Source organism: Mandrillus leucophaeus, unplaced genomic scaffold, assembly GCF_000951045.1.
Source record: "Mandrillus leucophaeus isolate KB7577 unplaced genomic scaffold, Mleu.le_1.0 Scaffold357, whole genome shotgun sequence".
Classification (NCBI taxonomy): domain Eukaryota; kingdom Metazoa; phylum Chordata; class Mammalia; order Primates; family Cercopithecidae; genus Mandrillus; species Mandrillus leucophaeus.
The window spans coordinates 214,107-229,308 of record NW_012103776.1 but is presented as its reverse complement, the minus strand read 5'-3'; the positions used below and the strand labels follow the sequence as shown (position 1 = coordinate 229,308).

General features: G+C 43.6%; 1 protein-coding gene across 1 annotated transcript in view; it reads right to left on the bottom strand.

Annotated features, from left to right (window-relative positions):
• LOC105546367 (zinc finger protein 777-like) overlaps positions 1 to 15,202 on the bottom strand; it is a 374,731-nt gene that overhangs the window by 253,302 nt on the left and 106,227 nt on the right. Inside the window, 1 exon segment of the mRNA XM_011989547.1 lies at positions 9,628 to 9,640. Within this exon segment, the coding sequence (XP_011844937.1) occupies positions 9,628 to 9,640 (13 nt within the window).

The window sequence follows — 15,202 nt, the reverse complement described above, 5'->3', positions numbered from 1 at the left end:
GTGGGCACCCCTCCCCCAGCCTCGCTGCTGCCTTGCAGTTAGATCTCAGACTGCTGTGCTAGCAATGAGGGAGGCTCTGTGGGCGTGGGACCCTCCGGGCCAGGCATGGGATATAATCTCCTGGTGTGCCGTTTGCTAAGACCCTTGGTAAAGCACAGTATTAGGGTGGGAGTTACTTGATTTTCCAGGTATTGTGTGTCTCAGTTTCCCTTGGCTAGGAAAAGGAATTCCCTTCCCCCTTGCGCTTCCCAGGTGAGGCAATGCCTCACCCTGCTTCAGCTCTCACTGGTTGGGCTGCACCTACTGACCAGTATCGACTGTCCGACACACCCCAGTGAGATGAACCCAGTACCTCAGTTGAAAATTCAGACATCACCCATCTTCTGTGTTGCTCACGCTGGCAGCTGGAGGCTGGAGCTCTTCCTATTTGGCCATCTTGGGCATGCCCCCCAGCAGATCCAGGACATTATATATTAATAAAAAGCTTAGACCAGGTGTGGTGGTTCATGTGTGTAATTCCAACACTTTTGTAGGCCAAGGTAGGAGGATTGCTTGAGGTCAGGAAGTTGAGACCAGTCTGAGCAACATAGTGACAATCTGTACAAAAAGTAAAAAATTAGCTGGGCATGATGGCATGTGTCTATAGTCCTAGGTACTTGGGAAGCTGAGGTGGGACGACTGCTTGAGCCCAGGAGTTTGAGGCTGCAGTGAGCTATAATTGCACTACTGTACTTCAGCCTGGGCAACAGAGTGAGACCCCAATCTCTCTTTAAAAAAAGTTCAATACAACAAGAATATGTAACAATTATAAACATTTATGTACCTAATAGCACATGGAGCAAGAACCAAAACAACATAATTGAAGGGAGAAGTAGAAAGTACTCAAAAAATAAAGACTTCAGCATTCCACTCACAATAAGAAATAGAACAATCAGACCGACAATAAGTAAGGAAATAGAAGACTTAAACAACACAATAAACTCATTATCTGTAGTAGATATATACAGAACACTACTCAACAACAACAGCAGACACATTTTCCTCAAGTGCACACAGAACATTTTCCAGGATAGATCATATGTTAGGCCACATATTAAGTCTCAATAGTTTTAAAAAGATAGATATCATACAAAATCTATTCTTGAATCACAACAGGATGAATATAAATAACAGAAGTAAAACCGGAAAATTCACAAAATTGTGGAAATTAAACAACACACTCTTAAACAATCAATCGAAGAACAAATCACAAAGAAAATCAGAAATACTTAGAGACAGTGAATGTGAAAACACAACATACCAAAACTTATGGAACACAGTGAAAGCAATGATAAGGGGAAAATTTATAGCTATAAATACTTACATTACAGAACATGAAAAATTTCAAATTAATAACCTAGCTTTACAACTTAAGGAACTAGAAATTGAAGAACATGTTAACCCTCAAACTAGAAGAAGAAAATAATAAAGATTAGAGCAGAAATAAATGAAATAGAGAATAAAAAAATATGAAACAAAACAGAGAATAGACAATCAATAAAACCAAAAGTTGGTTCTTTGAAAAAATCAACAAAATTGACAAACCTTTAGCTAGGTGGACTAACAAAAAGAGAGAGAAGGTTCAAATTACTAAAATAAGAAATGAAAGTGGGGATGTTACCACCAGTTTTACAGAAATAAAAAGGGTTGTATTTTACAATCCTTTGTTGCCAAGACTAGCTCAGTCAGGGAGACCCTAACCCAGTGGAGCTAGAGGAATTAAAGACACACACTCAGAAATATGGAGGTGTGAAGTGGGAAATGAGGGGTCCCATAGCCTTCAGAGCTGAAAGCCCCGAACAGAGATTTACCCACATATTTATTAATAGCAAATCAGTCATTAGCATTGTTTCTACAGATATTAAATTAACTAAAAGTACCCCTTATGGGAAACGAAAGGATGGGCCGAATTAAAGGAGAGTTGAGCTAGTTAACTGCAGCAGGAGCATGTTCTTAAGGCACCGATTTCTCATGCTATTCTTAAAGGCTTAAGAATGCCTTTAAGCGGTTTTCAGCCCCGGGCAGGCCAGGTGTTCCTTGCCCTCATTCCCGTAAACCCACAATGTTCCAACTTGGGTGTTAGGGCCATTATGAACATGTGATAGTGCTGCAGAGATTTTGTTTATGGCCAGTTTTGGGGCCAGTTTATGGCCAGATTTTGGGGGGCCTGCTCCCAACACTTTGTATTATGAAAATTATATGCCAAGACACTGAATAACCAAGATAAAATGGACAAATTTCTAAAAACACGTAACTTATTAAGACTAAATCACAAAAAATTAGAAAATCTATATAGACCCATGACTAGTAAGGATATTTAATCAGTGATCAAAACTCTCCCAAAATAGAAAAACCTTGAACCTGATGACTTCACTGGTGAATTCTACTAAATATTTAAAGATGTATTAACACCAATCCTTTTTAAACTTTTCCAAAAAAATTGAAGAGGAGGTGATATCTTCTAAAATATTTTATGAGCTCAGTATTACTGCAATAGCAAAGCCAGATAAGGACACTACAAGGAAAGAAAACTGCAGACCAATATATCTTGTGCACATTTGTATTACTTTGTTTTCACACTGCTGATAAAGACATACCTGAGACTGGGTAATTTATAGGGAAAAGAGGTTTAATGGATTCACAGTTCCACATGGCTGGGGGGGCCTCACAATCATGGCAGAAGGCAGAAGTCACGTCTTACATGGTGGCAGATGAGAGAGAATGAGAGCCAAGTGCAAGGGGTTTCCCCTTATAAACTGCATCAGAACTTGTGAGACTTATTCACTACCATAAGAACATATCAACATTTATGCAAAAATCTTTGATAAAATAGTGGCAAACAAAATTAAGTAGCTTATTAAAAGGTTTATACTCCATAAGTAAGTGGAATTTATTTGTGGGATGCAACAGTGGTTCAACATATGAAAGTTGATCAATATAATACACTATACTAACAGAATGAAGGGAAAAAACCCACGTGATCATCTAAATTGATGCAGAAACAATATTTGACAAAATTCAACACTCTATTACGATAAAAACACTTGAGAAACTAGGAATAGAAAGAAACTACCTCAACACGATAAAAGTCATATGTGAAAAACCATATGTGAAAAACTATAGCAAATGTCATACTCAATAGTGAAAGACTGAAATATTTTTCTGTAAGATAAGAAACAAGGCAAAGAGGCTCACTTTCACCACTTCTATTCAACATAGTACTGGAAGTTCTAGCCAGATAAATTAGGCAAGAAAAAAAAAACAGACATTCAAATTGGAATAGAAGAAGTAAAATGATCTCTGTTCACAGGTGATATAATCTTACACATAGAAAACCCCAAATATCCCACAAAACTGTTAAAATGAATAAATGAGTTCATCAAAGTAGCAGCATACAAAGTCAACACATAATAATCAGTTGCATTTCTAACAAGTAACAATCTGAAAAGGAAATTATGAAAATAACTCAGTTTATAATAGTATCAAAAATGGTAAAATATTTAGGAATTAACCAAGAAAGCAAAATACCTGTACAATGAAAACTACAAAACATTGCTGAAATAAATTAAAGAAGACAAATAAATGGAATCTCATCCCATGTTCATGGATTGGAATACTTCATACAGTTAAGATGACAATACTGCCTGTATCAGTCTGTTCTCACACTGCTATGAATATCCAAGACTAGGTAATTTATAAAGGAAAGAGGTTTAATTGACTCAGTTCTGCATGGCTGGGGAGGGCTGAGGAAACTTACAATCATGGCAGAAAGGGAAGCAAACACATCCTTCTTCACATGGTGGCAGGAGAGAGAAGTATGAGAGCCTAGTGAAGGGGAAGTTACTTATAAGACCATCAGATCTCGTGAGAACTTACTATCCTGAGAATAGCATGGGAGAAAGCAACTCTTTGATTCAATTACCTTGCACAAGGTCCTTCCCCCAACACTGGATTACAATTTGGTTTACAATTCAAGATGAGATTTAGGTGGGGACACAGAACTAGGCCATATCATTCCACCTGGCCCCTCCCAAATTTCATCTTTATTACATTTCAAAACATAATTATGCCTTCTCAACAGTTTCCCAAAGTCTTAGCTCATTTCACCATTAACTCAAAAGTCCAAGTCGGTAGTCTTATCTGAGACAAGACAAGTTCCTTCTGCCTGTGATCCTGTAAAATTAAAAGCAAGTTAGTTACTTCATAGAAACAATGGAGTACAAGCATTAGGTAAATACACCTGTGCCATTTGGGATAAATTGGTCAAAACGAAGGGACTACAGGGGATGCTGATGCAAGAGGTGGGCTCCGATGGCCTTAAGCAACTCTGCCTCTGTGGCTTTGCAGGATGTGGTCCCCCTCCTGGCTGCTTTTATGGGCTGGCGTTGAGTGTCTGTGACTTTTCCAGGTGCACGGTCCAAGCTGTCAGTGAATCTACCATTCTGGGGTCTGGAGGATGGTGACCCTCTTCTCAGAGCTTCACTGGGCAGTGCCCCAGTGGGGACTCTGTGTGGGGGCTTTGACCCCATATTTTCCTTCTGCACTGTTCTAGCAGAGGTTCTCCATGAGAGCTCTACTCCTGCAGTAAACTTCTGTCTGGACATCCAGGAGTTTCCATACATCCTCTGAAATCTAAACGGAGGCTCCAAAACTTTAATTCTTGACTTCTGTGTACCTGCAGGCCCAACACCCACATGTAAGCCATTAAGCCTTGGGGTCTGCACCCCCTGAAGCAATGGTCTAGACTGTACATTGGCCCCTTTTAGCCATGGCTGGAGCTGAAGCAGCTGGGACTCGGGGGACCATGTCCCAAGGCTGCATAAAGCAGAGGGACCCTGGGCCTGGCCCATGAAACCATTTTCCTCTCCTAGGCCTCTAAGCCTGTGATAGGAGGTGCTGTTGTAAAGCTTTCTGACATTCCCTGGAGGCATTTTCCCCACTGTCTTGTTAATTAACATTTGGCTCCTTATTACTTATGCAAATTTCTGCAGCCAGCTTGAATTCTTCCCAGAAAATGGGAGTTTCTTTTCTATTGCATCACCAGGCTACAAATTTTCCAACCTTTTATGCTTTGCTTCCTCTTGAACGCTTTGCCGCTTAGAAATTTCTTCTGCCAGATACCCTAAATCGTCTCTCTCAAGTTTAAAGTTCCACAGATCTTTGGGACTGGGGCAAAATGCTGCCAATCTCTTTGCTAAAACATAGGAAGAGTCACTTTTACCCCAGTTCCCAAAAAAGTTCCTTATCTCCATCTGAGACCACCTCAGCCTGGACTTCATTATTCATATTATTATGAGCATTTTAGTCAAAGCCATTCAATAAGTCTCTAGGAAGTTCCTAGAGAAGGAAGGAACAGGAAGACATTTTTCTGCTTCTTCCAAGCCCCCCACACTGTTCCAACCTCTGCCTGTTACCTAGTTCCAAAGTTCCTTCCACGTTTTTGAGTATCCTTATAGCAGCACCCCACTCTCTGTGGTATCAATTTACTGTATTAGTCTGTTCTCATGCTGCTATGAAGAAATATCCAAGAATGGGTAATAAAGGAAAGAGGTTTAGTCGACTCACAGTTCCCCATGGTTGGAGAGGCCTCAGGAACCTTACGATTATGGTGGAGGGGGAAGCAAACATGTCCTTCTCCACATGGCAGCAGGAGAGAGAACTATGAAAGATGAACGAAGGAGGAAGTCCCTTATAAAATCATCAGCTCTCATAAGAACTTACTCAAATATCATGAGAATAGCATGGGAGAAACTGCCCCAATGATTCAATTACCTCTCATGAAGTCCTTAACCCAACACGTGGGGATCACAATTTGGATTACAATTCAAGATGAGATTTGGGTGGGGACACAGCCAGACCATATCACTATCCAAAGCAATCTAGGCTTTTGCTCAATTTAGGAGTTCCAAGCTGTAGTGAGCTAAGAATAGGGATTGCATTGATAGGGATTTAATGCAATCCCTATTGGTATCCAATAATTTTTTGGCAGAAATAGAAAAAATAAAATTCCTAAAATTCATATGAGTCTCAAGGGACCCTAAATTGTCAAAACAAATCTTGAAAAAGATGAACAAAAGTGAAATACTTACGCTTCCTGATTTCAAAGCTTATTACAAAGCTACAGCAACCAAAACAGTGTGTTATTGACATGAAGATAGACATATAATCAGTGGAATAGAATAGAGTGCCCCAAAATAAATCTTTGTGTATATGATCAGCTGATTTTTTGACAAGGGTGCCAAGACCATTCAATGTGGGATAAGACAGTCTTTTCAACAAATGTTGCTGGGAATTAGCTATCCATGTGGAAAAGAATAAAGTTGTACCCTGACTTAACACAATATAAAAAATTAACTCAAAATTAGCAAAAGCCTAAATTTAAGACCTGAACTATAAAACTTTCATTTATTTATTTTTTTGAGATGGAGTCTTGCTATGTTGCCCAGTCTGGGGTGCAGTGCTGTGACCTCAGCTCACTGCAATCTCTGCCTCCTGGGTTAAAGCAATTCTCCTGCCTCAGCCTCCCAAGTAGCTGAGATTACAGGTATGTGCCACCATGCCCAGCTAATTTTTATATTTTTAGTAGAGACATGGTTTCATCATGTTGGCCAGGCTGGTCTCAAACTCCTGACCTCAAGTGATCTGCCCACCTTGGCCTCCCAAAGTGCAGGGATTGCAGGCGTGAACCACCGTGCCTGGCCATTAAGCTGTAAAAGTTTTAGAAGAAATATAAGGCAACATCTTCACAGAATTAAATTTGACAATCCTTTCTTAGATATGACATTAAAGATGAGTGCAGCAAAAGACAAAGTAGGCAAATTGGGCTTCATTAAAATTAAAAAACTGTGTGCATCAAAAGATAATATCAACGGAGTGAAAAGGCAACCCAGAGAATGGGAGAAAATACTTGCAAATCATATACAGTTAGCCTTCCACATTTGTGGGTTCCACATCTATGGATTCAACCAAACACAGGTCGAGAATATTTGGAAAAAAAATTCACAAATTTCAAAAAGCAAAACTTGAATTTGTCACTCACTGAGTACTACATTGAACCCATGCAAATGAAGTGATGTGTAGACATTGTATTAGGTTTTATAAGTAATCTACAGATGATTTAAAATATGTGGGAGGGCAGCCGGGTGCAGTGGCTCACACCTGTAATCCCAGCACTTTGGGAGGCTGAGGTGGGTGGATCACTTGAGGTCAGGAGTTCGAGACCAGCCTGGCCAACATGGTGAAACCCCATTTCTACTAAAAATACAAAAATTAGCCAGGCATGGTGGCACGTGCCTGTAATCCCAGTTACTTGGGAGGCTAAGGCAGGAGAATAGCTTGAACCTGGGAGACAAAGCTTGCAGGGAGCCGAGATAGCGCCACTGCTCTCTAGCCTGGGTGACAGAGTGAGACTCCATCTCAAAAAAAAAAAAAAACAAAACAGAAGAATGTGCACAGGTTATATGCAAATGCTATGTCATTTTATCTAAGGGACATGAGCGGCCACAGATTTTGGGATCTATGGGTGTTCCTGGAACAAATACCCTGCAGATACAAAGGGACAACTGTATCTGATACTGGATTAATATCCAGACTATACAGAGAACTCTTAAAACTCAACAACTCCAAAAACGAACAACTTGAAAAAATGGGCAAAAGACTTGAATAGACATGTCTCCAAAGATGGTATACAAGTGGCTAAAAATCACATGAAAAGATGCTCAACATCACTATTCTTTAGGGAAATGCAAGTCAAAACTACAATGAGATACCACCTTATACGCAGTAGGACTGCTACTATCATAGAAACAGAAAATAACAAGTATTGACAAGGATGTGGAGAACATGGAACCCTTGTGCACTGTTGGTGGAATGTAAAAGGGCACAGCTGCTGTGGAAAACAGTATGGTGTTTCCTAAAAAAATCAAAGATAAAATTGTCATATGACCCAGCCATTCCACTTCTGGATATATACCCAAAAAGAGTTGAAAGCAAGGTCTTGAAGAGATATTTGCACCCTTGTGTTCATAGCAGCATTGTTCACTATAGTTGAAACATGGAAGCAACCCAAGTGTCCATTGGAGGATGAATGGATAAGCAAAATATGGCCTGTCCATACAATGGACTGCTATTCAGCCTTACAAGAAAGGGAAATTCTGACATATGCCACAACATGGGTGAACCTTGAGGACTTTATGGTGAGTGGAATAAACCAATCACAAAAGACAAGTACTGTGTTACTCTACATACATGAGATACTTAGAGTCATCAAGACCGTAGAGCTGGAAAGTAAAATGGTGTCTGCCAAGGGCTGGGGGCAGGGGAGAATGGGGAGTTATTATTTAATGGGTATAGTGTTTCAGTTTTACAAGATGAAAGGAGTTCTGGAGATGGATGGTGGTGATGGTTGTACAATAGTATGAATTTTTTTTTTTTTTGAGATGGAGTTTCGCTCTTGTTGCCCAAGCTGTAGTACGATGGCGTGATCTCGGCTCACTGCAACCTCCACCTCCTGGGTTCAAGCAATTCTTCTGCCTCAGCCTCCTGATTTGCTGGGATTACAGGCATGCACCACGATGCCTGGCTAATTTTTTGTATTTTTAGTAGAAATGGAGTTTCACTATGTTAGCCAGGCTGGTCTTAAACTCCTGACCTCAGGTGATCTGTCCGCCTCGGCCTCCCAAAGTGCTGGGATTACAAGTGTGAGCCACTGTGCTGGGCCATGAATGTTTTTAATACCACTGAATCATACACATAAAAATGGTTAAGAGGGTAAATGATACAGGTTTTTTTAACCACAATAATAAAAAATTGAGAACAAACCTCTTAATTATATTTCTATATTTCAGCCACAGTGAGAAATTTAAATTGTATAAAAGATAACATTTATTATAGCATAAAAATTTCAAACATCTAGAAATAACTTTAACAAAATATGGGAAATGCTCTACTTAGAAAAGCATAAAACCTTGAGAGGGGGCAGGGCATTGAAACGCACACCTGTAATCCCAGCACTTTTGGAGGCTGAAGCAGGAGGATTGCTTGAGGTCAAGAGTGAGAGACCATCCCATCTCTCCAAAAACAACAATAATAAATTAGCCAGGTGTGGTGGTGCATGCCTGTAGTTCCAACTACTTGGGAGGCTGAGGTGGTAGAATTTCTTGAGCCCAGGAATTAGAGGCTGCAGTGAGCTATGATCACACCACTGCATTCCAGCCTAGATGACAGAGTGAGACCCTCAGTTACATGCAACATTATGTGTGAATTTTACAAATGTAGTAGTCTGAGTTTCACAGTGGATGTGAATTTTCGGGGAGTACCATTTGTTATGGGTTGAATAGTGTCCCTGCAATGGATGTGTTGAAGTCCTATCTTCTCCTCACATTACATACTTGTGAGTGTGATCTTATTTGGAAATAAGGTTTTTGCAAATGTAATCAAATTAAGAAGAGGTCATTAGGATGAACCTTAATCCAATATTGCTGATGTTCTTATAAGAAGAGGAGAAGAGGCAGAGATGGACACACAGAGAGGAGCAAGCCATGTGAAGACACAGACACAAGAATGTCACATGGGAACAGAGGCAGAGACTGGAGTGACGCATCTACAGCCAAAGAACAGCAAGGATTGCCAGCAACACCGGGAGCTGAGAAAAAGACCTGGAACACTTTCTCCCCTAGAGTCTTCAGAGAGACCGTGGCCTTGCCGACAACTTGATTTCAGATTCTTGGCCTCCAGAACTGTGAGAAAATACAGTTCTGTTGTTTTCAACAACTCAGTGTGTGTGATTTTGTCACAGCAGCCCTGGGAAATGAATACAGCATTCGCCCAGTACAGTTTATCAGGATTTAGTCCAACTGACTGCTTTCCACTTGTCCCATTTTTCTTTTATTTTTTATTTGCAGCCTTCTTTTGGATTAACTACAATTTTTTTTCCATTTCATTTATTTTCTCTTCAAGCATGTGCCCTCCCTCCCCTTACCTCCCTTTGCATGGCAAAAACCATAACTTTACAAAATGATACACTAGGAATTTCTGCAAGCACATTTAAAAAGTCTACAGTTAATCATCTTTGTCCTCCTCCCAAGTTACATAAAGATATTATAATACTTAAACTTGGATCAGCTCTTTCCTTATATGATATTGTTACTAGTATTTTAGTTTTATATTTTTAAAAACCTGTAAGTTAGACATCAATGTGATGTTATATGGTCAATGAAATTTAGATTTACTTACATATCTATCAATTTCTCTGTTTAACATTCCTTTCGTATTTCAGTCCTCCTATCTGGGATCATTTTACTTTTCTCTAAAGTACATATTTTGGAATTTTCTTTTCTTTTTTTTTTTTTTTTTTGAGATAGAGTCTTGCCCTGTTGCCCAGGTTGGAGTGTAGTGGTGCCATCTCGGCTCACTGCAACCTCTGCCTCCCTGGTTCAAGCAATTCTCCTGCCTCAGCCTCCTGAGTAGCTGGGATTACAGGCATGTGCCACCACGCCTGGCTAATTATTGTATTTTTAGTAGAGATGGGGTTTCACCTTCTGGCCAGGCTGGTCTTGAACTCCTGACCTTGTAATCCACCTGCCTTGGCCTCCCAAAGTGTAGGATTACAGGCGTGAGCCACTGCACCTGGCCTGGAATTTTCTTTAGTAAGGATCTGTTGATGGTAATCTTTCTCAGCAATTGTTTATTCTTGAAGAATAGTTTATCAGGGAACAGAATTCTGACCCGACTGTTATTTCCTCTCATTGAATGTGTTGCCACACTCTCTTCTGGCCTGCAGTGGGTGATCTCATATTTCTCGAGAGCTACCCTGTAAGGGACCTAATTCTCACCCATAGCCAGAAGATCAAAGTATATATTGCAAAGCCCAAGGACCAGGTGAGGGGGTATTGGGAAGATCAGAGGAGTGGGAGCTGAGAGAAACACAACAGCTCAGTGGGGGAGGGTGTCCTCTGATTCTTCAGCCTTTGCAGGGAGACTCAGAGACTGGGCTCGGCAATGGGAAAATAAACTAGAACTCCTTTACCACCTTTCATGTTTAAAATACAAGGGGGCACCCAGATTTGAACTGGGGACCTCTTGATCTGCAGTCAAATGCTCTACCCCTGAGCTATACCCCCAGTTATGCTAGTGGGGTCCAATTAATAATCTTTCCCTGTGCAGCCACACCCAGACCTGCTGTCCCAGATTCCACTTCAGGATGGGTTTCTGAGTTACGAGGCCTGACTTGCTGCCAACTCAACACCCTGTCTTAGAGGAAGCAACCAGTTCCTTCTCCCACAGCTCTGCCACCTCTCTGCTCTCAGTTCCTGGGTAAGTGCAGGGATCTGGGGAGCAGTCCCCCGACAGCTGGAAGGCTCTCTAGTGACACCTAAATTGTGGGTTTTGGGCCGAGCGCCTGCGAACAGAGACTCAAAACGCCCAATGGTTTGGCCAAACCTGCAACACTTCAAAGATAGAACCCACATTTTTCTGGACACTGGATGATAGCTCTCTTCACAAAGCCGTGCTCTGGGATGCAGGCTACCACCTCTTCTGTTGCCCCAAATCTCCATAAAGTCAACACTTTCATCTGCTAAGATGTGCCCTCTGAAGAAATGATTGAAGAAATGATTTTCTGAGTTCCAAGTACGCCCTTCTGTGCTCTGTTCTGTGATGCCGGGTCAGGGGCTCCACAAACCACACTCCTCCTTTAGCAGCCAGCTTCCTGGCCATCCTGCCAGTAGGGCTGTAGAGGGACTAAAGGTCGGAGCAGGGAGAAGCTCCTTCCTGACTGCGTTGGGTTCCTGTCAGTGTCACCTGGTAGTAGCAGTGACAGTTCATCCCAGAAACAACCATGACCGTGGCCTGCAGCTTAGTCTCACAAGAGCAGCATCACCAGGCCTCCGCAGACATGAGCACCCCCCGGGGGTCTGGGTCCCCGATCCACAGATATTCCTCAAGCCTCTAAGATTTTAACAATTTCAACCTCTTCTATTTGTTCCTTGCTCCAGGATGGCAGCGGCTTCTTGAAGGTACTAACTCTGTGATACTTAGTCTTCCACTCTGTCCTGTCAATTCCCTAATTCCTGTTATCCTCCAAAAGGGCATGTTGAAGTTCCAACTCCCAGGACCCCAGAATGTGACTTTATTTGGAAATAGGGTCACTACTGATGTAATTAGTTAAGATGAGGTAATACTGGAGTAGGGTGAACCCTTAGTCCAATATGACTCGTGTCCTTATGAGAAGATGGTTAGGTGAAAAAGGCAGAGCTGGGGGTGACACATCTACAAGCCATAAAGTGCCAGGAATTGCCAATGAGCACCAGAGGCTAGGAAGGGGCCAGGGAGGATTGTCCCCTTAAATTTTCAAAGACAGGATGGCCCTGCCAACACCTTGAATGTGGACTTCCAGAAATTCTGAGATATTTCTGTTGTTGTAAGGCACACATTTCGTGGTGCTTTGTTAGGGCAACCCTAAAAAACTTAAACATTCCTCCACAATTATGTTGAATTCTCTCTGCTAATATAATTGGTGCAGTTTTTGTCTCAGAGCTGGACCCTGAATGATACACAAATAGCTACCTGTGGGGCACCAGGAAATATACCTTCAAGGAGGGTATTGGGATGCACTTGGTCTTGTCCTTGGTCTTAAGGCAGTGCTGAGCACCTGGTTGGATCCTGAATTGTAGGGGATGGCCGTAGGAAGAGGGTCATAAAGCCACTATTTCATAGGCTCATCAGTTTCCTTCTGTGAGGGGACTAGACTATGGTCTCTACTCAAGTAAAACTCTATTTTGTCAGTTCGGCTCAAGGAGGAAAATGAATTCTTTAAAGGGGACACCTGGAGTTGATCCAGGGACCTCTTGATCTGCAGTCAAATGTCCTACCACTGAGCTATAATTGAGAATAAGTATGTCATTTGTACTTTCTTATAGTTCCACACATATGTACAGGTGCTCATTCTGACTCAGCAGAGAGTGGCTGGTCCTGTTCAACTGTCAGTGGATCTCCTTATGCCATAACTATTTTCCTTTTCCAAAAAGACACCATCATGTCTTGCCATCAGCTTGGAGGCCCGCTGGAGGGTCTGTGTGAGACCACAAAGTCTGTGCCTGGCTTGGTATACAGGCAGACGGTGAAGCCCAGAGGGAAGGCGCTGCTTACTGAGCAAGGATTCGAAGTTTCTTTGCCAGCTTTTCAGTTGAGATCACTTTCTAATAACCCCCAGTGTGGGACCAAGACGACCTCCCTGAATTCTCCTTCAAATTCCACATTTGTTTAAGGCAGTTGAACTTTAAAACAATATTTTAGTTTTTTTGCCTCATCTATCGTGCCCCTTACAAAGCAGGTTCACTGTGCACTGGTTACCACTTCCGCCCACTGCGTCGCAGGCTGCACTGTTACAGAATCCTTGGGGTGTCGTTTTGCCAGCCAGAAACCTCTGTGGCCAGTGGTGCCTTTGCCTGAGTTTTGCTCTGGCCTTCTGGGCTTGTTCTACCCACTCAGCCTGTTAAGCTGCACCCAGCTCACACTACTGGCCTGGATCCCATACTTGCCAAGGGCAAGCCAGGCACGAAGTGGCAAGGGGTCTGTGAGTGAGAGTGGGGTCTGGCCACTGTCCACAGCTAGACACACAGGCTGTGGTGGGGCGGGCAGTTCACAGCACTGGCATGGATGCCAGCTCCCTGCAAGGCTGCAGCTGGACCAGGCATACCATAAGCAGCTTCCACAGCTCACACCAGAAAATGCAGTGGTGCCTGGAAGCTTGGAGATGCCAGGAACCACAGAGCCCTAAAGAGGGTGTCACAGCCCTGGCTCAGGGAGCTCCTAGGTCTGAGGCTACAGCTCTTCTCTCCTTCTCTCTTCTCTTCTTCTTGTCACCCACAACGTGGTGAGCAAGGGGCATGTTTCAGCCCTGCTTGTGTTACAGCTCTTTCAGCACCCCCATTTGGTGGGTAGTGAGCTCTTGTCCTGCGTCCAGGAAGAATGAGATACACAGACAAGTGGAGGGTGAGCAAGACGTAGAGGAGCTTTATTGAACAATAGAATGGCTCAGAGGAGACCTAGAATTGGCAGCTCCTCTCCATAGCCACGGTGTCCGGATGAGTGTTCCGCTTTCAGCAGAGACGTTAGCTCCTCTCTGCAGGCAGGTTGTCCCGTCATCTCTTGAGCTCTCAACGGAGAGGGTAGCTCCTTTCTGGTTGTCCCAGGGTAGTCCAGCTGGTTGTGCCATCATCTCTTCTGGTCTGGCTGAGTCCAGGGCTTTTTATGGGCCTTAGAGGGGAGAACGTGCTTGCTGATGGGTCCATGGGTGGCCATGGGCAGGCCCAGAAAAAGCACCAGAAGTACGCACTGTGGTCCATGGGACTGGCAGCTTGGTCCCAGGCTTCAGGCCCTCCCCAGCTTGAAGGTGGGACTTCACTGGGGACCTGCCCCTTTCTGCCCAGGAGCGTGTCTGCCTCTTGCCACTGTTTGTGGTGCCCAGGCTGTTTATGCTGAAGGGCACCTGCAGGCCAGCTCCGAGCTGCCCTCAGCTCCCCCTCAACCTCCTTCCAGTGCTTGTTGGTGCCCAAAGTCCAGAGGGGGCCAAGTGGGCAGGGGGCTGGTGTGTCACCACTGTCCTGAGTGTGCACATACCCAGCCAGGTTATGACAGTGCTTGGGCTGGACCTCAACTTTGCTGTGTGATTGGAGTGGCTGTTGACAGCGGAGAGAAGCCAGACCATGGGATCAGACACTTCCAAGCCCACAGGAGACGGGGGGTCCTTCCTGGGTCTCTGAGAGTGCAGAGATGCCTCGGTCTGCAGCTGCAGCTTAAGCGGCTGCAGCTGTGCCCAGGAGGGTGGGGCTGTTGCCTGCTTCTGGCCCCCAAGGGCTTAGGGATGCCCAGTTCTGCAGCCATGGCTTGGGTGGCTGCATTTGCCCCTGGGGAGCTCCTGCCAGCTCTGTGGAGTGCAGCACCACCCCAGGCCCCACTCCACCTCAGGGACCATCTCTGCTCACCCCTCTGTTCCTGGTTGCACTACTCTCCCGCTGACGGGTGACTCAGCCTGGCCCCATTGTGGCAGCTCCCAGGGCAGCAGGCTGTGGGGGGCTCCCAGGGGTGGGCTTTGGGGACTGCTCACCTCCTCTCTGCGTTTTCTCCTCTCTGCGTTTTCCCTGCAGTGATGATAGATGAGGTG